The 23,649-nt window shown below is 52.8% G+C and overlaps 2 protein-coding genes across 5 annotated transcripts in view; both read left to right on the top strand.

Annotated features, from left to right (window-relative positions):
• The window catches only part of AACS (acetoacetyl-CoA synthetase), a 42,059-nt gene extending 32,943 nt beyond the window's left edge, over positions 1-9,116 (top strand). For 2 of the 4 annotated variants that reach the window (XM_045506368.2, XM_010969738.3), the window contains 6 exons: positions 1,512-1,637; positions 3,779-3,848; positions 4,407-4,465; positions 5,292-5,494; positions 7,954-8,125; positions 8,533-8,669. In XM_045506368.2, the coding sequence (XP_045362324.1) occupies positions 1,512-1,637; positions 3,779-3,848; positions 4,407-4,465; positions 5,292-5,494; positions 7,954-8,091 (596 nt within the window). In that variant the 3' untranslated portion in view covers positions 8,092-8,125; positions 8,533-8,669. Of the gene's footprint in view, positions 1-1,511; positions 1,638-3,778; positions 3,849-4,406; positions 4,466-5,291; positions 5,495-7,953; positions 8,126-8,532 lie in introns of all 4 variants that reach the window. The other 2 variants (XM_074356449.1, XM_074356448.1) reach the window with 1 other exon arrangement.
• Positions 9,117-14,070: 4,954 nt separating this feature from the next.
• TMEM132B (transmembrane protein 132B) overlaps positions 14,071-23,649 on the top strand; it is a 317,694-nt gene continuing 308,115 nt past the window's right edge. Inside the window, exons 1-2 of the mRNA XM_074356447.1 lie at positions 14,071-14,891; positions 15,261-15,430. The gene's annotated coding sequence lies outside the window, so the exon portion shown is untranslated. The remainder of the gene's footprint in view (positions 14,892-15,260; positions 15,431-23,649) is intronic.

Here is a 23,649-nt window from a genome sequence, read left to right as displayed (position 1 = left end):
ACAAGCTTTTGTTTCATGGCCTGTAGCGGCCATGGGCTGTGAATCAGCAAAGCCCGTTTGCGTCCCCAGCACCAGAGAGGGCCTGGCGTGTGGTGCGTGCACTGTGCAAGTTTGTGGGCTCCAGCTGTTTGTGCTGCATCTGCCTTTGGTTTCACCCGACTGAGCGGATAGGAAGGTTAGGCCGACCCCCGTGAACTGGCGGAAGCGGGGGAGAGGACAGCAGAGTGGTTAGGGGCTGGGGACCCAGTGGGGTGCAGAGAAGGCCTCTCCTGCCTCCAGTTCATGGAAAACGTTGCCAGTGACCGTTCTGAAAAAAATCAGTTCTCATTTTCAGAAGAGGGTGTTTTCCATTTGCTGCCAGAGTGATTTGCTCATTTATTGCTCATTTGCTCAAAATAACATTTACCTTGTTATTTTGCCACTTGTCCGAGCCATTTCTCATGGGCCCGGTCACTGCTGCGTTCTATGGCCTGGGCGGGAGGGAGGTGCTCCTGGCAGCGACAAGAGGACGGCTGTTTGTCCAGCTTTCAGATGCACATAAGATTATCTGTCTGGCTTCTATCTCAAGTGTATTGTGGGATGAAATGAGCTAACCGAGGTGAGGGAAATCTGCAAAGTCTGGAGCCTCCGCAGGTAGATGGTGGGAATGCCAGTTTTTCTAGTCCCTGCCGTGTTCTGCCTGTGGACCGTGCTGGGTGAGCAGACACAAGCCGGCTCCATACTTTGGGGTGGGGGGGCACGCCATCGGAATGGGTGCTCCCCTGCCCTTCCACGTTGGCTTCTGCCAGCGGCGCTGTGCCCTGAGCTAGAAATGGGGCGTGTCCGTGTGGGAGCAAGAGTGACTCGGTGCAGCGTTTTTAGGAGGCAAGTTGAGGCTAATGAGGAAGGGGGATCGTGCCCAGGCACCTGTGATCCAGGAACTCCACTCCGGGAGACGTTCCCGCCAGCCTGAGCAAGGGGCTACATGTGAGCGTGTTCACAGCATGTGAGTTGTAGCACAAAACAGAGTTGTAAGCAGCGTCAGTGTACGTGTTCAGGGAGAGCAGACTGTGATCACACGCGGGGAGCTACCAGCAGTCAGCACGAATGCCCGGAGGCCCGCGTCCTGTCATAGCGTGAACGAGTCACCCAGATGTTTGCTGAGAGAACAGAGCAAGATGCCGGACGCAAGGGGCAGTGGGGTACCGTCTGTGCACAGCTTAGAAACACACAAGCTGACGTGGATGTCGTCATGGTGTTCATACTCCGAAGGGAGTAATGCAACATCGCATTCAGGAGAGATGGGGAGGGTGTGCTGGGAGGGAAGGTCCTTTGGGGAGGGCAAGCCTGGCTTTCGGCGATGCCGGTCGGGGTGATGGGCACGTGGGTGGGACCAGTTCTGTCCCTTTGCATGTGTCCGAAATACTGTCATGGCTAATAGCTTAAAAGAGAAGGAAAGAGAGAGGGAGAGAAAGCCAGGGTGTGTGGCTGTGGTGTGTGCTCAGTTTATCTTTGACTCCTCCCCCCTCCAGGAAAGGCAGTCTGGGGGGAGAGCGGGGAGCTGGTGTGCACCAAGCCGCTCCCCTGCCAGCCCACGCACTTCTGGAATGATGAGGATGGCAGCAAGTACCGGAAGGCCTATTTCTCCAAATTCCCAGGTAGGTCGGGGGAGCAGATGGAGCTGCCCGGACTCTCGCCCAGGGCTGGGCCTCCTGGGGCTAGTTCTGGATGTGCCCACCCCCACCAGCCACCCCCCAGCCGTCCCTGCGCAAGCCCGGTCAGGCTGCCCACAGCTCCTTCCACCAGTGGGGTGACGGGGCCTTTTTGATCAATATCCTGTGACCTTCCGCGGGAAGCCGTCTTGCGAAAGTCTAACCTGGGTTCAGTTTACTCTTATCTGCCCTCCGTGCCCGGAGCCCCTCAGCCCGGAGCCCTGCTGCCTCCTGGGAGCTGGCACGAGCCGCTGCCTTGCCTGCCCGTTCAGGGGAAGGTGGCTTGTGCAGGAGGTGTCGGCCTGGGTCCCTTCTGTCTCACACACCAGCATCCCGGCCTCTCGGAGGGGGTGGAGGTGGAGCGCCTTGGCGGTGGGATGATTTAGAGCCCGTCACTCACACAGACTGCCACCTTTGCCTTCATCATCTGAGTGGTGTCTTGCCCCAGAGCAGGGACGTCTTTTTATTTAAAGTGCCGATTCCTGCCTCCTCCTTATCTTATTTCATAAGCAACATTGAGTTATGGCTGCTATATAATTCATAATTTAGCAAGCCTTCTGTTCCAGAGTTATTTATACTGAGGACTTGCTTTCTCCAGTCTTCTAGAAAGGTAATTTGATTTTGCATAAACCACATGTGGAGAATCGGAAAGTGGCAGGTGACCGTCAGGGGTAAAATTGGCCACAGATCCCTCCCGTTTCTCTGCTTGGTCTCATGTGTTTGCACGTCCCACGTGACATCTCGTATGGAAGCCGCTGTGGCCGGCACAGCCCCTCCCACACAAGGGTGTGGCCGGGCTCCACTGGGTACCTGCCGCATTTAAGCTCCACCTTGGATCCTTCCAGCGTGTAGCTGTGCAGACAGACTAAGGGATAATAGATCATCCGTTTATCCATCTGTCCAGAAAATGTTCCTCAAGTGACTCTGAAGAGGAGTCAGGGCTCCTGTCTTAGGAAGGGAGGTCAAAAGGATTAGAACCTCATCTTGGGGATCCATCTAAGAAATGACATCTCTTCATCTTCAGCGACACAGCTCTTTGAAAACTGTCTTCTCTGTCACTTTTTGTTATGTATACAAGGGTTTGCATGATAAACATCTCTCAGGATTAGTTTCTGATAAAGTCTAGTTTTGAAGCTCTGATATTCCTTCTTGGAGACAGCAAATACTTTGTGGCCTGTTGCACTTCCATTTTTGCCTTGGCTGCCAGGAAACTCAGAGCTGCAATCACTGCCTCATTGTAGCAGTCTTCTTATCCCCGTGCAGAGTTTCTGATTCTATAAATAATCCCATCATGTTGCTTTTATAGTTAGTGTCCTCCAGTTCTTTCTGGAAGTATGTGGGATGTATGAGTAAATACGAAGAAACACTGGCAGGTCAGATAGTAGGATCTGAAGCTGCTGGTCACAGACAGGGTGGACACAGGCTGAACCAGACGGTTTCCCCAGGCCCCAGCGCTGAGAGTTTCCTACACTGTATAGGAAATGGCTTGATGATAAAAGGAAACAACAACAGAAAAGCAAGGTCTTCCTTTTTGTAACAGGCAGCAGACTTACAGGCGTCATGACCCCCCAGAACTAGGCCAGGTGAAAATGTAAACTGACAGTGTGCTGATACAGAAGGGCATTTGCAGAGTGACAAAGCAGAGCTCAGAGCAGAGGGACTGGTGGCCCTTCTGTGTGACATTCCCTCAGCCGCCCCGGGCCGCCCTCTCTTCCTGAGGCGTGGCTTGTGCTTTCCCAGTCTCCACTCAGAGGGCGCCCCCGAAGTCCCCGCTGACCTCCCCGATACTGCCTTCACGTCCCCGCCGCCGGGGTTTGCACAGCCCCCGTGAATCCCCGCGGCCACTGCTGGCACCTGCAGGAGTGGCGTTTCTTGCAGGCTGGCGCATGTCAGAGCCATGTGTAGGGTTGACCCCACTAGGGTCTGGTTCACTCTGGCCCCCAGGCCCCCATCATATCTGTTTGTGGGCCTCAACCGTGTCTGCTGACAGGAGTTACGTTGCTGTCATGCCCACCGTGGGCAGCTGTCACGGTAACCGGTCGGGACCCTTCCCCTCGAAGTGACTGAGCACGTCTGCCTCCCTGCAGGTGTCTGGGTGCAAGGCGACTACTGCAGAATCAACCCCCAGACCGGGGGCATCGTCATGCTGGGCCGAAGGTGAGGGTCTGCGGAGCCGGCTCCTCTTCCCTCGAGCCCCCTTCCCGGGGCATCTGGGGGTGCCCAGGACTCAGGAAGCACCCCAAGTCTGCTCAGTCTGCGGGACAGGCTGACTGTGCCTTGTCTGGGGCCCTTCCTGTGTCATTCCGTCATCAGCTTCCCGAGGGTGGGTCTGCGCCTGATCCACATTCCCGGACCCCAAAGTAATAGGTCAGGGGCGTTGGTGTGGGAGGCGTCCATCCACAGTAGCAGCGACCCTTCTTGGAGTGGGAGTGGGGGGTACCGGGGTGCACAGCACACCTGGGAGGGGGGACAGGTATATACAGGTGGAGGGGCAGGGAGATGACAGATGTTCCCACACAGAGGGGGGCCCCCTTGGTGTCCAGCTTTCAGTTTACAGGGAGAAAGAGGGGTGCTGGTCAGGATAGAGAGCCAGGGAGGGAGCCACCAATGACTGGGCATGATGTTGTCCTGGAAAGGGGGTGACTGTCCCCCGGGCGCCCCTGCGATTGGCTTCCCTCGGGAGCTACTGTGTGTTCATGACGTCTCTTTTTCCAGTGACGGCACGCTCAACCCCAACGGGGTGCGGTTTGGCAGTTCGGAAATCTATAACATAGGTGAGCGGTTTCCCCTTCTCCCTGAATCATTCTCAGGTCGTCCAGGAGGGAGGGGAGGAGTGTCTCTGTGGGGAGCCTGCTTTCCAGAGATCCCACCTTTTGGCATAACTCTGGCCCAGTTGCCTCCAGGTGTGAGAATAGACATGTATGAGTGTGCACTTCTTTCTAGAACATGCCTTGTCCACATTGTTTGTAGCTCATAAAACCTCAGAGCGAGATTACGTTTCATCCTCACAGGGAGCTCAGCTGGGTTGCTTAATCGTGTCTACTCTTTATGGGTAAAGAAAGATGCACAGAGAGGTAGTGTGGTTACTGAAGGTCACATAGCACCATTCAGGACACCAAACAAAGACAGTGGGCCTTCCAGCTGCACAGCAGAGTCCCCAGTGGGCCTTCAAAATGCCCTACCAAGGCCATGAAGTTAGCCTCGTACGAATGTCAAAATCTCCGAGTCATGCCAGGGCTGTGCAGCCAGGGAGAAGTGCCGATCTGCCTGATTCCAGCCTTTATTCCTCCCACCGGTGGGGCCCCCACCACGGGCACTTGCTTTCCTTTTATTTTTAAATTGATCTGTAGTTGAGTAAGGAAGGCCTGTGGATGGCTCCTTGTAGACTGTCAGCCATTCCAGCCCAAGCTGCAGCTCTCCAACTCTGCCCAGGGATGCCCCAGTGCCTGGGGGCTCTTCCCAGGAGGACTGGGAGGAGAGACGGGGGTCCCTGTCAGGCCTGGTGGCCCGGCCTCCCCTTCCCTTCCTCCAGGCCCAGGGAGGAGTCGCCAGCCGAGGTGGGACAGCGGGAGACTGAGGCCCCTTGCCCTGTCTCCGCAGTGGAAGCATTCGAGGAGGTGATGGACAGCCTCTGTGTCCCCCAGTACAACAAGGACGGGGAGGAGAGGGTGGTCCTCTTCCTGAAGATGGCTCCCGGCCACGCCTTTGGTCCCGACCTGGTGAAGAGCATCCGCAATGCCATCCGCCTGGGCCTGTCCGCTCGGCATGTGCCCAGCCTCATCCTGGAGACCAAGGGCATCCCGGTACGGCCACCTGGCAGCGGTGCCCAGGGCACTGTCACCTCCCCAGGAGCCCACACGCTTTAGAAGCACTCATCCAGAAGCTTGCTCATGCTTTATATATAGTTTGTCCGCGTTGCCTGGCAACCCCATCCTTTTTTTTCTGCTGTCTTTTTTTTTTTTTTAACCCTTCCTAAACTGCATGTATTGCAACTTCTGCTAAATACCGGTCTTCAGAGGGTAGGCAGGCCCAGCCTTGCACCTCCAGCTGGCTTTTCCCCAGTGTGGTTTTAGTGTGTTCTCAAATTATTAATGAGAGAATTAATTTTAACTTTTTAGAAGAGCCGCTGGGGTGCTGTTGCTCCTGCTTTGTAATTTTAGGCTTTGCCTGCGGAAGGGAGATCTGAATCTATCTAGAGGCACGTCTTCAGAAAGCTACCCCACCGTTTATGCTCTGCTTGGGTTCTAAGTGGGGGAGGAGGTGCACCCAGATCGGATCACAGCTTCAACTCGCGTTGCTTACAAAACAAATGCCTGTGTCCGCCGAGGGAGGAAGCTGCCGTGCGTGCGTGTGTGCGTGTGCGTGCGTGCACACAGGTACACCCAGGAATCTAAGTGCGCAGACGAGCCGGGCTGTGTCTGAAGCCTGCGGAGTGGCTGCTCACAGTGAAGAGGGCGGGAGCGGGCACTCGCTGGGCTACCTGAGGGGGGAAGATGCTGCTTTTTTGAGGTCGCTCCCCGAGCAGCGGTGGGTATGCGAGGTGCAGTTAGAAGCAGGGTTTTTATACCCTCCACATGTTTTTTCTCACTGTTATGCGTAGGAAGGGTCTGCAGCCTGGGAGTTCTGTCTCTCTCGGTGGGTGACTCGAGGAGAGAGGGGACTTCTGGAGTCAGGGACACTTGCTGCCTTGTCCTGGTGAGGGTCTACGGCCTCCCTTCACTGGCTCAGTTCTCTCTGCACCTGGAACGTTTTGGGGACTCGAGTTTGACTGTCTCCTTGGCTTTATTTTGTTGAGAACGAACCTGTGTCCTTTGCTGCCAAACTGGTGATTCCCAAACTGCATCTGCTCTGGAGGACAGTGGAGAGATTTGTTGGAAAGCGAGAGAGGCCCTGGCCTGTCTTCCCATCCTCAGCCTGGCCCTGGTCGGCTTACCCTCGGGCACCTGGCTCAGCTGCCTCCTCCGTCTGCCTGGCCTGGGAAGTCATTTGGAGGGCTCCTTGAGACTTCTCAGGCGCCCTCGTGTTCTGAACTAATGAAGCCCTTAGGAGAGGGTTCGCCCTGTGTCGCTGGGCTGGGGGTGGGGGTCTGGCCCAGCCATATGGACCTGGGGCTGAACACACCAAGGGGAGCGTGAGTGGGCATCTGAGACATCGCCAGACCGGAGGGCCCAGCACGACGGCCCTGACCCCAGCAGATCTTCGTTCCCCGGTACGGCTGAGGTGCTGGCCCGTCCTCCCGGGGGGCGTGTGGCTTATCCCCGGGGGCCAGGGAGGTCAGGGAGGAGCGGAAGGGACTTCCTCCCCCTTCCCCTTCTCACCAGGAAACAGGAGCAGGACTTCCTCTAAAAAGATGCCTTGTTTATTCTGTCAGCTGATGGGAGATTAAGTTATTAGCTCCCTTGAGCCGTTCTTGGGGCTTTACTGGAAATCTTAGTGGCACAGAAGCACACGAGAGACGCTTGCATTTCAGGGCAAGAGGGCCGATGGCGCCCCAGTGACAGGCAGTCCCTTGGAAGCCAGAGCCTAGGTCCTTAATTAGTTCACACGTCAACTGAGTTTTTCAAATGAATGAATTTTAATTACATCTCAGGTTAAAAAAAAAAGTGTCAGTGCAAGGAGCGATCAGGGCACCTGCAGCTTTATTAGAGAGCTTGGTTTGTTCTAGAAACTTTCTGGTCCCCAAACACGGACACTGCCGCCAAAACCCACTGGGGTCAAAGGTGAAACACGTGCTACAAATTTTAACGGGAGCTTTGAACATTTGGAAAGAGTCCGACTCCGAGGAGAGCGGTGCCCTGTCTTGTTCAGACGAGCGGTTCTGGGGGAAAATTTGGCAAAAGCTTGGCGAGGCTCTTGGACGAACCTCACTTTCCAACAGCAGATCAGGGATGGGGTCACGGGAAGCCAGCCGACTCCTGAAATAAGCTAGTCTTTCTAATATAACACAGTGTAGTAAAATAAATATAGGTAATAAAATAAAAATGCGATGCCTTCTGAGAGCTATGTGCGCTAACTCACCAGGGCACCCGCAGCCTCGGTGCGGGGGCTGCAGTCCCTTCTTCACAGTCAAGGAGACAAACTCGGGTTAAGGAGCTACCCTGGACGGTCACCTGCTGAGCACTGGCCAAGAATTGCTCGCGCGCAGCGTCCCAGGTCACGCTGGTCCTTTTGGCTTGGGTGCGTCCAGATAGCAGGGCTGAGGGAGTTCCCTCCATTGGGGTTTAAATGCTCCTTCTGTCTGCTTTCTCCCCTCCCCCGGCAGTACACCCTCAACGGCAAGAAAGTGGAAGTGGCCGTGAAGCAGATCATCGCTGGGAAAGCCATGGAGCACCGCGGGGCCTTCTCGAACCCCGAGGCCCTGGACTTGTACCGGGACATCCCGGAGCTGCAGGGCTTCTGAGCCAGGCTGGCCGGCACATCTCTCGGCCACAAAGGTCTGTACTGTCACTTTTGTACGTTCAAGAAATTACTGAGAAACCTATGGTCTTTGGAAAGGGGTTTGCGCCCAGTGTCCGCAGGCCTGGGGAGGGGCTGTCCTCTGTTCCACGGTTCCATCCGGTGGGGGCCTGAGTCTTCCACACGTCCCAGTGGGATCCTGACCTTCAGGGGCCGAAAGGAGGGTGTGGGTTGTGTGTGTGGCAGTCTTGATCCTGAGAGTGTATCTTTGCATACTTGCGGGGGGGAGCTGGGGTTGCCAACACCCGGTCCCGCGTCCTGGGCTGGCGGGCATCCTGGTGACAGCTCGCCCCTGGGGAGCAACGTGGCCTTCAGCCTTGTACTGTGGTTCCATTTCCTCTGTTCAGGCCCAGATCTCTTACTTCCCTTTATATCGGTCTCCCAGCTCCGGCCACTGTCCTTCGGGGCTTATCCATCTGGTGTGGTACGTCTCCTGTCGCAGCACCTGTCCCAGTGTGACTTTACAACATCCCACAGCTGATCGTCAGGACCCTGGCCAACTGCTCTCTTGTTGTGTGTGTGTCATGGACCGAATCCGGGCAGTGAGTGCCTGGTGGAACCTGTGCCCAGACGGGGCCCCCAGCAAACAGAATTCCCTTTGGAGAACGAGGGGGTTTCATGTTTTAATAGAATCTCTTCAGTTCAGGGACTTTGAGTGGTTTAAATTTTTTAAAATGTTAATTAAGTGTGTGGTGTGTGGGTGTTTGAAGGTGAGGACGGTGTCCCCTCTGGGGGGCGTGGCCTTGCAGCACCCCTCCGCCGGCGCCACGCTACCCGTGGAGGCAGGTTTGATGGGCATTCTGTATGTACTTTATATATAGTTCAGCATCTTAACAAATTACGGTCATTGTAATGTTCATTTTTGTACTTTTTAAAATGGAGCACTGAAAAACTTTCTTGAACCCTTTTTCTTGAGGACTATAAAAACGGGAACGGGCTTAACGCAATAAACACATATGTATATGTGCACATGCCTGGACTTGCGGGCGCTTGCATGTTTTCTCTTCAGGAGGGACTGGATCGGAGGGCCTAAACCTTGCGACGATGGGCCAGCCTGGAGCCGCCTCCCCGGGGTGATGTTTGGGCCAAGTGGCGGGGGCGTTTCCTGGGCCCCTGCTAGTTAGCGGCCGTGCCTGGTGTCTGAATGGCCCAGAGCCCTTCCCAGCTGAAGCCACTCCCCAGAGGAGGTCTTGGCCACCCCCTCAACCTGCCCCGGGGGCTTAGAGCTGCCAGGTCCTGGTGATCTCTTCTCATCACCGCAGGAGCCGTGTGTCACCTGGATGGTGTCTGGCTGTGTCACAGAGTCCAGGCTGGGCCCCGCCTGGCTCCTGTTTCTCACATCACGGGAAGTTGGTGGCAGGCGGTTCTCGGGCTGGAGTAGGGGCTGCGGGTGCGGGGTTCCTGTCTCCTGTGCTCCGCTGTCCTTGCGTGGGGCTGTCCACCTCTAGCCCTCCGTCCGTGGCCCAGGCAGGGACGGTGACGAAGGCCTGGTGAGAGGTAGAAAGCCTGCCCCTCCTCAGCACGTCCCATTTTTATCAGCAAAACGGTGGCTTTTCCGGAAGCCCCACCCAGTGCCTTGGGGCCACCCTGGCCGTGGGGGAGTCTAGAGACGTGTGTAGTTTTAAACTGGGCTCACGACCTTCCTGTTCAGGCACACCTCGATTTACTGCGCTTCCCTCTGTTGCTTCGCAGATACTGAGTTTTTTGCAGGTTGAAGGTTTGTGTCGATGCCTGTTGGCGCCATTTGCTCACTTCGGGTCGCTGTGTCACATTTTGGTAATTCTTGCAATATTTCAAACGCTCTACCAGCAAAAGGACTTGCTGGAGGCGTAGACGATACTTAGCATTTTTTAGCAATATTTTAAAATTAAGGTATGGACATTGATTTTTTAGACATAATGCTACTGCACAGTTGACAGATTACATTAGAGTGTAAGAAAAACCTTTGTAGGCACTAGGAGACCAAAGGCGGGGTGTGACTCGCTTTATGCGCTGGTCTGTAGTGAACCTGCAGTATCTCCGAGGCGTGCCTCTGTTAGTTACCTGGTGCTGCTGGAACAAATAACCACAAACGTAAAATAACACGCATTTCTTACAGTTCTGGGGTCAGAAGCCTGCCACCGGCCTCACTGGGCTGAGCTCAGAGCGTCCGCAGGCTGTGTTCCTTCTGGCGCCTCGAGGGGAGAAGCCCTTCCTCGTCTTTTCCAGCTTCTAGAGGCTGCGTGCATCCGGGGCTGGTGGCCCGTTCCTGCCTCCTGCCTCTTCCACGTATAAGGACTCTGTGACTCCTGTGGCCCCACTGGTATAATCCAGGATAATCCCCCTACTTTAATATCTACTGATTAGCAAGCTTAATCCCACCTGCAGCCTTAAATCCCCGTGGCCGAATAACCTGACAAGTTCCGGGGACTGGAACGTGGGCACCCTATTCTGCCGACCTCGCTTTGCAAACCCAGCTGGGGTGCTGTTGGCGAGGAAGAAGGAGGGAGTGGGCATCGGGAAGGCGTGAGCTCTGAGCTAGAAGACAAGGCAGTCGGGACCCCTGGTTGTTGACCAGCCCCGAGGCTGGGCTCGTCCTCCGCGTGTGACCGCCGTGCGGGCCTCCCTCCCAGGGTTCTCCTCTGGCCTGGGCTTAGAACCCACTTCATACTGACTATGCCTGGGGAGTTGTTAAGGCTTAATCACGATGCCCTTTAGTTCCTGCAAGACGTCCCAGGCCGGCTAAGCCCATACGTCCTTACTAATAAGCCACGCCGGACAACTTCATTAATGAGAGACAGATGGTCTGGGACAACAGCCACTTGAACTCCCATGGTGCTGGCTCTCCTGTGAAGTGCCTTGGCCCAAGCATCACTCAGAAAACCCCAGCACCTGCTGGCCAGCTGCCTTCTTCCTGAGCAGCCTGCACTGTGCCTCCCTCCCCACTCCTGCCCTTCCAGCTCCCGCCACACGCATCCCAGCAGCAGCTCCAGGGGGCGTCAGGACCTGCAGTGCAGTCTGGCCGGGGCTCCAGGTTCTGGGCCCCTGGTCGCCTCCCATGGCCTGTGGGCCTCTGAGCAGCTGTTCCTCTTGCCAGGCTTGCCTTCCTTCCTCCAGGAACTTTCTCGAGGCTGGGGGGCTCCTTCCCTCGCACCGTGACCATCCCCTCCTTCTCGCCGGTGCAGACTCTCCTAAGGGACGCCAGGGCACCACATCTGGGTCACTGCATCCTTGTCCAACCTGTGCCTTCCTTTTGTGTGGTGCTCCCCTGCACTGACCGCCCGCTGTCGCTGCAGGCCTCTGCCTGCTGGTGCCCCTCCCTGCATTCTGAGCCCGCTTGTCTGTACCCCCAGCACCCAGCAGCAGGTCGGACCCATCCAGGCTTGGGGAAGGCGTCCCCTTGACCTTCTAACCCACCCTTCATTGTGGATGAAGGTGGACGCAGGATACCTTCCCTTGGGTCTGCAGATGCCCAGGCGAGGGTCTCGGGAATGACTCCCTTTGAGGCCCAAGCACAGCCGGACTCTGGGCCCCAGCCTTCAGGGGGAAAGTTGCACTCGGATTTGTGGGGGGTAAGTTGTAGTCATTAGGGTACAGGCTAAGCTGCCGTGCGTGACAAGCACCCCCAAATCTGGCTCAATCGGGAAAGAGGTTTTCTCCTGAGACAGCCCCGAGAGAAATGGGTGGGCCTGGGGGCAGGTGGCTTGGCCTTGCAAGTTCACCTGAGGACCCAGGTTTCCTGCATCTGGCTGCTGGGCATCCCTGGGCCTGGTGGTCTGGTCCACGCGGCCGGCCCTGGCTCCCTGCATCCTCGCTGCAGCCCTTCCGTTCTGCTCATGTCTCCTTGGCCACAGCTGTCTCACGGCCGCACTCGGCTGCGAGGAGGCTGGGCGGTCTGCTCTCCAGCCGGGTCAGGCTGTGCTGGGTCCTGCTGACCCGTAACTGGCGAGTCAGTTTGTACAGCTGTCAAAATCCAGAAGAGCAGAGCAGTGAACACATGGGATGTTTCCGCTTTAACCCAGCTGAGTGATTCCAGCATGGTGCCACTCAGGGGAGGCCGGCAGGACGGTTCCCCGTGATCACGTGACCCTGCCCAACTGCTCACGGCTACACACCTCAGCCTGGGCCCCGAATACTTTCCAGTTAGGGGACAACTTTCTGTGTCAAATCAAATGGCTTTTCCTGGGTGCTCTGCAGAGCTGGGGACCGGGTACTCACTCATTTAACTGATGTGCCCCGTATCTGTCCCTGGGGCCAGCAGTCACCAGGGTCAGTGAGCTCCTTCTGCCACGGAGTGTAGTCTTGGGGAGGGAGACGGATGGTCAGAAAGGAAAGGAGAGGATGTCTGGCCAGACACGATGGCCGGGGGCCTCTCTGAGGAGGTGACACTGAGAGGGAAGATGCTGCCATGGGAAGATGGGAGGACAGGAGAGCCGAGTGGGAGAGGCAGGTCGAGTGCAGAGAGGGGACTGTATTCTAAGGGCGAGCAGGAAGCCCCCCAGGATTGGAGCCTAGCAGTGACATCCGAGGAGCGCGGTCAGAGGGTGGTGCTGGGTGAGGGCAGTTCCTTCTGCTCGCCTGGGTGGTGGTGGTAGGGTCTGGACTGGGGGACTGGGCACAGGGTGGGTGGAAGACTTTTCCAGAAGTCAGTCTGCCAGCTTTCTCCTTCCCTCCCCTCATCTCCGTCACCCCGAGCACTGTTTGTGCGGTTCTGGTTCATCAAGCACACGGTGTTGGACACACAGCCAAGGCGATGGGGAGCCTGTCAGGTTCGGCCGGGAAGCCTGGAAGGGCGTTGATGAGCGGCCGTTTACATCAGCGCACACTCGTTCTGAAAGCCTGCTGCCATCTTGTCCCCAAACCTTCAAGGCTGTCATAAGCGGATAAGTAAAGGCCCGTTTAGACCGTTTTTAAAACACATTACGAGCTAAGCGCCAGCTCGTTGTCACAGCTGATCATCTTGGAGCGCGCTCCTGGCCGTCACAGCGGTAAGTGGATGGTCTCATAATTTCATTAGATGACTTCCAGGGGAGAAACAGTTGTTAGTCAATTCATTATGCTCTGGAACAATCTCCAAACTTCTTCATTTCCGGACGCCCTCCCTGTGCTTCCTCCTCCTCTCTCTCCCTGGCTCGAACAGTAAATCGCAAGTCAAGCTGGGTTTTGGGGAGAGTGAAAGGGATGGTTTGAGCTTGCTGGTTGCACCATTCTTGCTAGCCGTTTACCTGCTCAGCCAGTCTGCTTCCCTTTTTCAATCATGACTCAGGATTTTCCTGGCTACAGGTAACAGAAACCCCAATCCAAACAGGTTCAAGCCAAAAAAAGATACTATCAGCTCACAGTTTTGAAAACCCAAGTGCTAGGACTACCTTCAAGAGTGGCTAGATCCAGAGACTCCATGATGTCGTGGAGGTGCCATTTTGACATGGTGACCTTGGGCTCCCACTGCCAGCTATCTGCAGTCTGCTCCATGTGGCCAACTGATGTCCTTCAAAGTCCAACGACCCCATATTCCTGGGCTCTCAGGTGTCTGCCTATGATCCCTCAACAAAGTACATTCTTTACGGGTGTGTTTGCCCTAACAAACGAATAGCCCTAGGTAATGTCTAATTTCACAACAGCTCAGGCTGGCTTGTTTCAGCCCAACTTATCAGAATCATAAACCCCACGGCCATTCACAGACCCTAAACCTCTTACCTCACCTGCAACCAATCAGAGACCTGTGCACAAGACGATCAGGCACCTTGTGACCCGACCTTATAAAAGACCCCACAACGGGCCCTGGGTGCTCGCATGGGCATCTCTTGCCTGTGTGGCCCACTATGCTTTATGGCAGCATACCCTAATAAACTCCTTTTTATTCTTAGACTTTATCTCTGGTAAATTCTTTTACCAACCCACATCACCATGTCACCAACCAGCCACCACTGTGTCCCACAACAGACCCTGCTGCTGCAGAGGGGTCTGACAAGCTCTGCCCATCGGCTCCAGGTGGCGCTCGCCCAGGTCCATTCTAAGACACCGTGGGAGCAGCTCAGGACCTTGGGTATTGCCACTGGGCTCACCTCCTGCTCCCAGTGCTTCCTCCTGCCATCAGGTGGGTCCAGTCACACCTGGAGAGCTACAAGAAGCAGGAGTGCAGTGAGCTTTCTCTCCCTCACCTTGTGACCTGAGCATGCCTGCTGCACTCCTGGCTCGACACCCCTGGACCAGGTTCTTCAGTTACAGTGACCTCATCTGCAACTGTGACCCCTCGATTTCCCCTGGTGACATCCTGGGTCCGCATATATCCGTTTATAAGGTCCTGCTTGGTAATGCCCCCTCTCCTAACAATAAAGTCTATTTAAACCCTGAGCAAAAATCCCTATCCGCTCTGCCCTCCTCTGTGTTGACCGCATTCTCAGAAGGCAGGCCCTCTCACGACGTCAAGATGAACACTTACACCTCCCAGCTTCTGTCCTCACGGTGCTGCCAGGGGAAATTCTTTTCCCCTTGTGGTTCCGACAAGTTTGCACGAGGAAGCTCATTGGACTGTTTGGATCACATGCTCAAGCCTGAACCAATCACTGTGGCCAAGAGGAGGTAATGCTGACTGGCCAGACCTGGGTCACATGACTCCCCGGCCCGCTGCAAACCAGAGGAACCACCTGAAGCGGCTGCGCCCAGTCACCCGGGCTGAAGGTGGCGGAGCTGGGTTGCTCGTGGCTTTCCTTCAGGAAGCAGAGGCAGCAACCAGCCCCTCTGTTTCTTTTCATCTTGTTTCAGGTGCCAGCACTTGCCTCTTTTCCTCCCTGGTTCTGTCTTTCTCTAGGAGACACTCTAGCCTGTGTCTCTCTCCCTGCCCCGACCCCGACACAATAAACCTTAGGTTGCTAGGAAAACAAGGGAGTCCTGGTGACTGTTAGAATTTCCAGATTAAGAAAAGGGGTGGGGTGGGGTGGGGAGAAATGTGCTCTGTTTTTCCATAACATAAATTCTGCGAGGTAAAGCTCTGAAATCTTAGGTTTGTTTTCAAAAGTTTGTGGGACTCTAGCATTTGGCTAACCTTAGTCCTCTGCAGCCCCGCCCTGTGCTGGGCCGGGGACAGGTTGGCGGGAGGGCGCTGTGTGGGTAAAATAACCATGTCTTCTTCAGCCACAAGGAAATGAATTCTGCCAACAATCTGAGGGAGCTTGGAAGGTGATCCTCCCCAAACTGGGCCTCCAGATGAGAACCCAGCCCAGCTTCCCCCTTGATTGAGCCTTGTTGAGACCCTGAGCTGAGAACCAGCTAAGCACTGCCTGGAGTTTCGGCCAATGAAAATGGTGAGGTAATATATGTGTTGTTTTAACCACTAAGTTTGTGATAATTTATTATGAAGCAATGGAAAACAAACGTACCGTCTCAAAGGCGCAGGCCCCAGCAGGTGTCATCACAGTCCACTTGGCACCTTTATTATGTGTTAAGTCCTGTCCCCTCGGCCCCACTCAGGCCCTTGAGGGTTGAAATCTTCCTCCCTTAACACCTTTAACTCTTCTCTGTATCTCCACTCCCTGGTCCCAGCCACAGACGAAGCCTTCAATAAAGTGCTCATTTGAATTGGGACTGGCACCATGACAGAAAGCCATCTCTTACGGCTGGCTCCAGGCACAGCAGGATGCAGGAGCTGGGACAGCGTGATTAGGATTTAGTATCATGTTCTCATAGCATCTGTAAGGGTGGTGGGGGTGTAGTGGTTAAAAGCATGGGCTCTGGAATTGGGTTGCCAGATAGAAATACAGAATGCTCAGTTAAATTTGATTTTCAGAGGAGTGAATAACTTCAGTGTTAGTATATCCCAAATACTACACAGGACATATTTATAGCAAAAAAGTATTTACTGTTTATCTGAAATTCAAACTTAACTGAGCACCCTGTAGTTTTGCTAAATCTGGCAACCCTACCCTGGAACCAACTGCTTGGATCTGAATTATGTCTCTTCCTCTGTCTGTGTGGCCACAGAGAAGTTACTTACCCTTTCTGAGCAGTGGGGGTGGGCTGTGATGACACCAGCACCCCCCGCTCAGCAGAGTTACGGGGTGTCAGTGACATGGCAGAATCCGAGGTCAGGAAGAAGCGCTGCTGCTAGATTTCGAGCTGAGGGTCCTGCCTCGTCCGCAGCTGAACTGGCCCTGCCGGTGGCAGTGGTTCCCCAAACGCAGGCGGATGGACATGAATCTGTTTAGCGAGGACCTTGTTTTAGGAGGGCTAGAGAATTAAAGAATTGCCCACATCTTGCCTGGGAGAGTTCCTAAATCGAGTTTCAGTGAAAAACTTTGTTCTCCTGGTTCTGAATGTTCACCTGTAATGAACACAAATGAGAATTCTTTGCACAAACACAGGGAACTGGATTTGGAGGATCAGCCAGATTTAAACTAAGGCAGGTCACCTTTTGGGGAGAAGCAACTCCATCTGGGATAAATCCATCTTGTAAAATTGTAACACTCTGGGAGCTGCATTTCCTCTGCGAAGAGAGGTACCACAGACAGTGTGGCAGTGGAGTCCACCACCACAGAAGAAGTCTGACGACCTTGAGGTCACCATGCCGCAGAAGCCACGTGGAGGCGCTCTGGGCCAAAGTTCCAGCAGTGTCCAGCCTTCCAGCCATCCCTGCCAAGGCACCGGCCACATGTGTGGAGCCATACTTGACCCTCTAGATCAGCCATCTGCCAGCTGAATGTCATTAAATGACCTCACCTGACACCATATGGAACAGAAGAATCACCCAGTCGAGCCCTGCCTGAATTCCTGACCCCTGGAATCCATGAAATATAATGAAATTCGTTTTATTCTATGTGACTAATTTTTGAGTAATTATGCAGCAGTAGTGATCGGAGTAGGGCTCCTTTAAAGCAGGGCCAAAGCTGGTGATGGAAATACAGGAAGAGGGTCAGGCATAGCCCTAGGGAAGCTGGGGACAGTAGAAGCCTGCTTTGTCTCATGGTGACAGCCATTAAGTGGGAAGCACAGGCCTAGGAGGGCTGGCTCTGGAGCTGACTCTCTGGGTTCAAGTCCTGGCTGGATCAACTGGGTCACACTGGGAAAGTTTCTCAACCACTCAGGGCCTCAACTTTTCCCATCTGTAATATGAGACTATCGTGAACTGCAAACTTTACAATAAGGAACAGAAGTCTCCAACCAATGGCCAAGGATTCAAATCTCGACTGCAGATATGTCTTGGTTGGCTTTCAGAATTATTTTATTATTTGGATCTAATTTAGAATTGGGAGATTTCACAGCTTCTCTGGAAATCACTTGGTGCTAACAGCTAACACAGATCACCTGGCATGGGCTGGATGGCATTCTAAGGGTTTTACATCCTTTCATTCATTTGACCTCAGGCAGCCCTGCGAGATCTGTTATCATCAACATCCTCAGTTGTGCCAGAGGTGATCCAGGGAGCAAGGAAGACACCTAGGTGGGTACCACAGTGGCAGGAGATGCTGATGAGAAAATTTTCCCTCCATCCCTGCTAGGGCAGGACACACCCCTGCCCAGGTGTACACAACCCTGGGGGGAGACGGGGACGCTCCACACGGGACTGAGATTAGCTTCATGTCCTTAGGAGTGTGGGGGTTCATGAAAGAAATTCAGTTAATTTTAGGGAAAAATAAAGTCAATTTCTGTTAATTCTGGCATGTGGGCTGGGCACTAGAAGAAACCACTCATAGAACAAACCCTCACTGAACGTTTAGGTGATTGAAGCACTTGCTTGAAGCACTCACTCAGTCCTCAGAATGGTCCCACGAAGATGCTTTAATGATCCCTGTTTCCTGAGAATGGAAGTTGAGGTACAGAGGTTAACTTGCCTGAGGCCATTAGGCCAATAGGGGATGGAACTGGGGTTTGACCCCAGGCAGCCTATCTGCAGCCCGCCTAAGCAGTGTGCTGCCTTTGTATCCATAGCCCCTTTCCTGACAGTGTTTCCTGGGAGAGCCAGGACGCTGCCCAGTCAGTGGTCCCATGTAGGAAGGAAGTCCGGAGTCACCTGGAGCAGGGGTCCCGCCCGCAGACAAGTGATGCTTGAGGACCACTGGTGGGAACTGGAGATGGCGGACAGGAGTTTGCAGGAGGGGGCGGCTGGTTCTCATTTCCCACTTAGGCTGGGCTGGAAGGAGCTGGTGAATGTCACACTGCATCAAGCAGACGGTAGGCCTGCAGTTTTGATAATGACCGCCTGGGGCCCCTCTGTGCACTGCCGGCCAAACCAGGTGCCTGTTGCCAAAGGCAACGAACAAGCTTGTTTTTCGTCAGTCTGGGCTGTCCTGGTGGCCAAGGGCTGTGGCTCCCGCTGGATGGTCTGGTGAGCTGTCCTTCTGTCATGGATGGGGCTCAGGACCACAGCTTCATGGGTGGGAGCCATCTGCCTGGGCCTTAGGCTGGCTGCTGCTGACGACAGCTAACGTTGCTATGGTTCTCATGATGTGCCAGGCGCTGTTCCAAGGCCATAATCCTGACTGCGAGCCTGGGAGGTCGAAATCATCATTATTCCCATTTTGCAGATATGGGGAAAGAGGCACCAAGTTCAGCGAACTTGGCCGAGGTCGCACGGGGCCAGACTCCAGCCCAGGCGGGCCGGCTCCAGACGCTGGCCCTGACCTTCCTCCTGAGCCTTTTGGAAAGTGCTCCCCCAAGAAAGGAGAGAACCCTTCTTTTGATAAAACCTCATTTTGTGATTTTTTTTTTGTAGCGGGAGGGTTAGTTCTTGAATGTGTTAGATTGATTAAAAAAAAAAAAATCATACCCCAGTGGAAAAAAAATCAGTTACCACGTATGGTTTCCAAGTCACTTTGATGCCGTCACAAACCCTCTCGTATGCCTGAGCCTCTAATTAGATTTGGAGGAGAATCAATTCATGTGTCATGAAATTTTAAAAGACAGCACTCCATGAATGGTACTTCCCATTATTCCAGCTTGATTGAAATTGTGGGTTTTTTTCAGAGAATGCTATTTATACTGTTAAGACAATGGAGCTTTCAAAAGGATTCCAGCCCTTAAGTATTCATATGTGATTTCTGGGGATGTGGAAATTTTCACATTTTCATAATGAATACGTTTCTGTGGTTTCGTTTTTTTCTTTCTTTTCTTCTCTCTCTTTTTTTTTTTTTTAAAATAACCTGACTCGGCAGTGTCTCTCTCCCTGATGGGGACCTCAGTTTCTTGCCAAAGCATGTATCACATAATTGCTTTCATGTTCAGCCCCGGCAAGAGCACGTTGTAAATGGCTGTGACGCAGATGTGACAATTCTATTAGGCCTGGGTTCTTGCATGGTTGACCTTGCAAATTGAATTTGGGGAGGTCAGCCCTTCTGCCTGGCTGCTAGATTTTGCGTTCGCAGTTTGGGGAGAGGCCTGGGAACGTGTGGCCTGAGACTTCCATGCCGGTGTGTGGACAGCTGGGCATCCACTCGGTTGTGTCCTGTGATACACTGCCCTGTGTCCCCGGGTCTTCCTCAGCTCCCCAGCGGAAGGCAGCAGCCTGTGATCGATGGTTTCCTGCCTGCCGTGGCGTTATTAGCTGCTCTGTCAAGGTGACAGTGTCATTTTTAATATTCCATCTTCAGACCTGAGGTTTATTTTTAGGTTGGGAGTCAGCCAGCCTTCCCAGAGACAGAGAGCCGTGAAGAGTCGAGGGCATGTTTCTCGCCCGGGCTGCTGGGGAGCTTTTCTCCATATGCCTGCCCACGAGGGTGGCCTCTGGGTGCAGGAAATGTTCTGTGTCTTGATCTAGGTGGTAGTTACTGGGATTTATCTATGTGTATGAAGATTGAGCTTTGGTGAGGATGTGGAGAAACCAGAACCTTCTGGCAATGCTGGTGGGAATATAAAATGGTGCTACTACTTGGAAAACAATTTGGCAGCTCCTTAAAAAGTTAAACATAGAGTTACCATATGACCCAGCAGTTCCACTCCTGGGTATGTACCCAAAAGGATTGAAAGCAGTGACTCAGACAGGTGTTTGTCCACCAACGTTCATCACAGCATTACTCACAATGGCCAAAAAGTAGAGACCACCCAGATGTCCATCAACAGATGAATGGAAAAACAAAACGTGGTCTATCCATATAGTGGAATATTATTTAGCCGTAAAAGGGAATGAAGCTGGTACATTCTCCAACATGGATAAATGTTGATAATATGCTAAGTGAAAAAAGCCAGTGACAATCGGACAGGTAGTGTATGATTCCACTTACACCTAGAATAGGCAAATTCGTGGGGACAGGAAGTAGAAAAGAGGTTGTCTGGGGGCTCCTGGGAGAAGGGAACAGGGTCATTATTTAATGGGTACAGAGTTTCTGTTTGGCATGATGAGAAGTTCTGGGAATGGATGGTGGTGATGGTTGCACAATGCTGCGAATGTAATGCCACTGAGCTGTGCTCTTAAGAATGGTTAAAATGGTGCATTTTATGTTATGTGTGTTTACCACAATAACAAAATAACTGAGGTGTGCACTTAAGATTTGTGCACTGGACGGTATGTAAGTTATAAATACTGATTCCCAGGCCTGGCTTCTAGAGATTATGATTTTACTCTTCTGGAGAAAAGCCTGGGCATGGATATTAAAAAAACAAAACAAAACAACATTACCATGAGGAGTTTATGATCTGGAGAAGGGCAAAACTCAGGCATGGAAAACCTCCAAGAATAAGGCAAAATTGTGGAATCGAGGTTGAGGCCGTGTGGTCTATAAAGGCAAGTGGGTTATAAGTGGAAGTAACCTGTGTCATTTCTAGGCCAGAGCATTTACCTGCTGTGGTGTAAGACCCTTCAAAGCTCTCTTTTCCCTTTGAAAATGTTTGAGATGGTAGGCACCCCATCAGCCTGGTCCTGAGTGGTTTTGGTGGACAGAACCCTTGCCCTCCAACTTGCAATGGACATGAGTGGCAGTGAGAAATAAACTCGGGGTCTGTAAAGCTACTGACATTGTGGGGCTATTTGTTACCGCAGCAGAACATGGTCTGCACTGACTGATACAGGATCTCACCCTGGGCCTTAAAGAAGGGTTGGGACTTCTCCTCATGGTCACAAGATGGCTGCTGCGCCTTTGGCATCACATTCTCACATGTCTGTGTCAGTGGCAAGATATGAGGGTGTGGGGTGGCCAGTGCAGCCAGCAGTCTCTTAGTGGCCCTCTCTGTGGGAAATGCTTTCCCCAGAGAGATCCCCAATGGCCTTTCCTGTCAATTCATTGCCCAGAGGGCCACCCCTGACTACAAAGGAGGCTGGGAAGCAGGTATCTGGATTCGTCCCTCGCCCCCACATTTTTTGTGTTGACATACTTTCAGACCAGAATAAAAGTTGTAAGAATAGCACAAAAATTTCCAGGTATCTTTCACTCAGATTCCCTAGATCTTAACATTTGCCTATTTTCTTTCTCTCTCTCCTTACACACACACACACACACACACACACACACACACACGCATTTACATGTGTACATATATTATTTTTTCTGAATTGTCTGAGTCAGTTGCAGACACAATGTCCCTTTATCTCTAAATACTTCCCTGCGTATTTCCAAAAAACACATTCTCTTACATAACCACAGCGTGATGATCAAAATCAGGAGCTTAACGTGGAACCAACGCTGTTATCCCATCTACTGGCCTTTTTAAGACGTCATCAGTTGTCCCAGTAATGTCCCTTATAGCCGGATAAAACACCAGGTCACACCTTGCCCCGGTTGTCATGTCTCCACAGCCTGCGAATCAGCAGCACCTCTTGGCTTCCAGGACGTCAGTGTTGTGAAGAGGACAGGCTGGAGGTCTTGCAGAGTGCCTGCCCCTTGCGTTGCGTTGCCCACTGGCTCCGTACGTTTCACTTCAGTCCTGCACTTGTGGCAGGACACACGGACGTGGTGCCCACTGTTCTTGCTGCATGTTTCCTGGGGCCACGCGTGGTCAGTCGGTCCTGTTCCTGGCCTTGTTAACTTCGATCGCTTGGTTGAGGTGAGGTTGGCCAGGGTTCTCCACTGTAGAGTTACCCGTGAGGCCCCACAGAACCCAGACAGCAACAGATGACATTGTCCACCCTTACTGACCTCCTGCCAATGGGAGGGAGGTAACTGACATGTCTTGTACACCTGCTACGTGTACCCACACCTTGGGTTAGGCACTCACATCCACTGTCTCACTCACATTGGCGCATCAGAGCCAGGTAATGACATGGGGGAACTTTACTGGCTGTGAACCAGAGAAAGCATTAGTAGCTTTCTCCGATTTCTGAACCCGCCTCATCTCACTTGAGCATCCTTTTAAAAAAGCATCAGAAGTATTTTGCATATCAGTGTTTCAAGGACCTAATTATGAACTTCATTATAATTGTTCATTAGTTGTATTTTGTTCAGTTACTTTAACAAGTTGCCAAATGCAACACGAAACCGGCAAATAGCATCATCTAATTGTGACGAGATGCTCGAACTGGGCTACAGAGCGTCGTCTTTGCACATTTATTTCCTCAGAGGAAGACAGGGGGAAGGTGGTGGCCGGCCTTGGGTCTGCTCGTCCTGGCTCCATCCAAGCTGTGGGGGCGGGACGGGGAGCAGCCTTTTCTTTTGTACGAAGGTCAAGTTCTGGAGAACAGAGACATTTCAGGGTGGCGCTAAGAACGTTTTAGATGGTGATGATTATAGATAACACTCATGTTGGGTGACATACAGTAACTCATTTAACCTTCCCGCCGGGTGCCTGGGGTGGGTACTGTGGTTTCGCCCGTTCGACAGATGAGGAAATCCAGGCGCGAAGTCTGGGTGACTTGCCCAAGGCCATGCAGCTAGGAAGCACTGGAGCTGGGCTCAAACCCGGGTGCGCTGTGCCCTGGGGGCCCTACTCTTCACCACTACTTCCTTTTTTTTATTTTTAATTTTAATTTTTTGTTGAAGTGAAGTCAATTTACAGTGTTAATTTCAGGTGTACTGCAAAGCGATTCAGTTACACACACACACACACACACACACATTTTTTCAGATTCTTTTCCATTACAGCTCCTTACAAGCTATCGAATGTAGTTCCCCGTGCTAGACAGTAGGGCCTTGTTTCTTTATGTATAGTAGCTAGTAGTTTTATATAGTAGTATCCGCAAATCCTGAGCTCCTAATTTATCCCTCCCCTGCCCCCTTTCCCCCCGGTAACCATGGTTTGTTTTCTGTGTTTGTGATGACCACTGCTTGCTTATTTATTTTGCTTATTTTATTGAAGTATCGTTGATGTACAATGCTGGGTTAGTTTCTGGTGTCCAGTAAAGTGATTCAGTTATACATATATATGTATCCTCTTTCATATTCTTTTCCATTACGGTTTATTACAAGATATTGAAGAGAGTTCCCCAGGCTATCCAGTAGGGCCTTGCTGTTCATCTGTTTCATACAGAGTAGTTTGTATTTGCACTTCCCAAACTCCTAATTCTCCCCCACCCCCACCTTCCTCCTTTGGGAAACGTAAGTTTGCTTCCTACTTGAGCACTAGTTTCAATTGATTATTGAATCCGAGAAAAATGTGTATTTTG

This window comes from Camelus bactrianus, chromosome 32 (assembly GCF_048773025.1).
Source record: "Camelus bactrianus isolate YW-2024 breed Bactrian camel chromosome 32, ASM4877302v1, whole genome shotgun sequence".
In the NCBI taxonomy this organism is placed as follows: domain Eukaryota; kingdom Metazoa; phylum Chordata; class Mammalia; order Artiodactyla; family Camelidae; genus Camelus; species Camelus bactrianus.
Note: the sequence above shows the minus strand (reverse complement) of the source record. Positions and strands in the feature narration are given on the sequence as shown.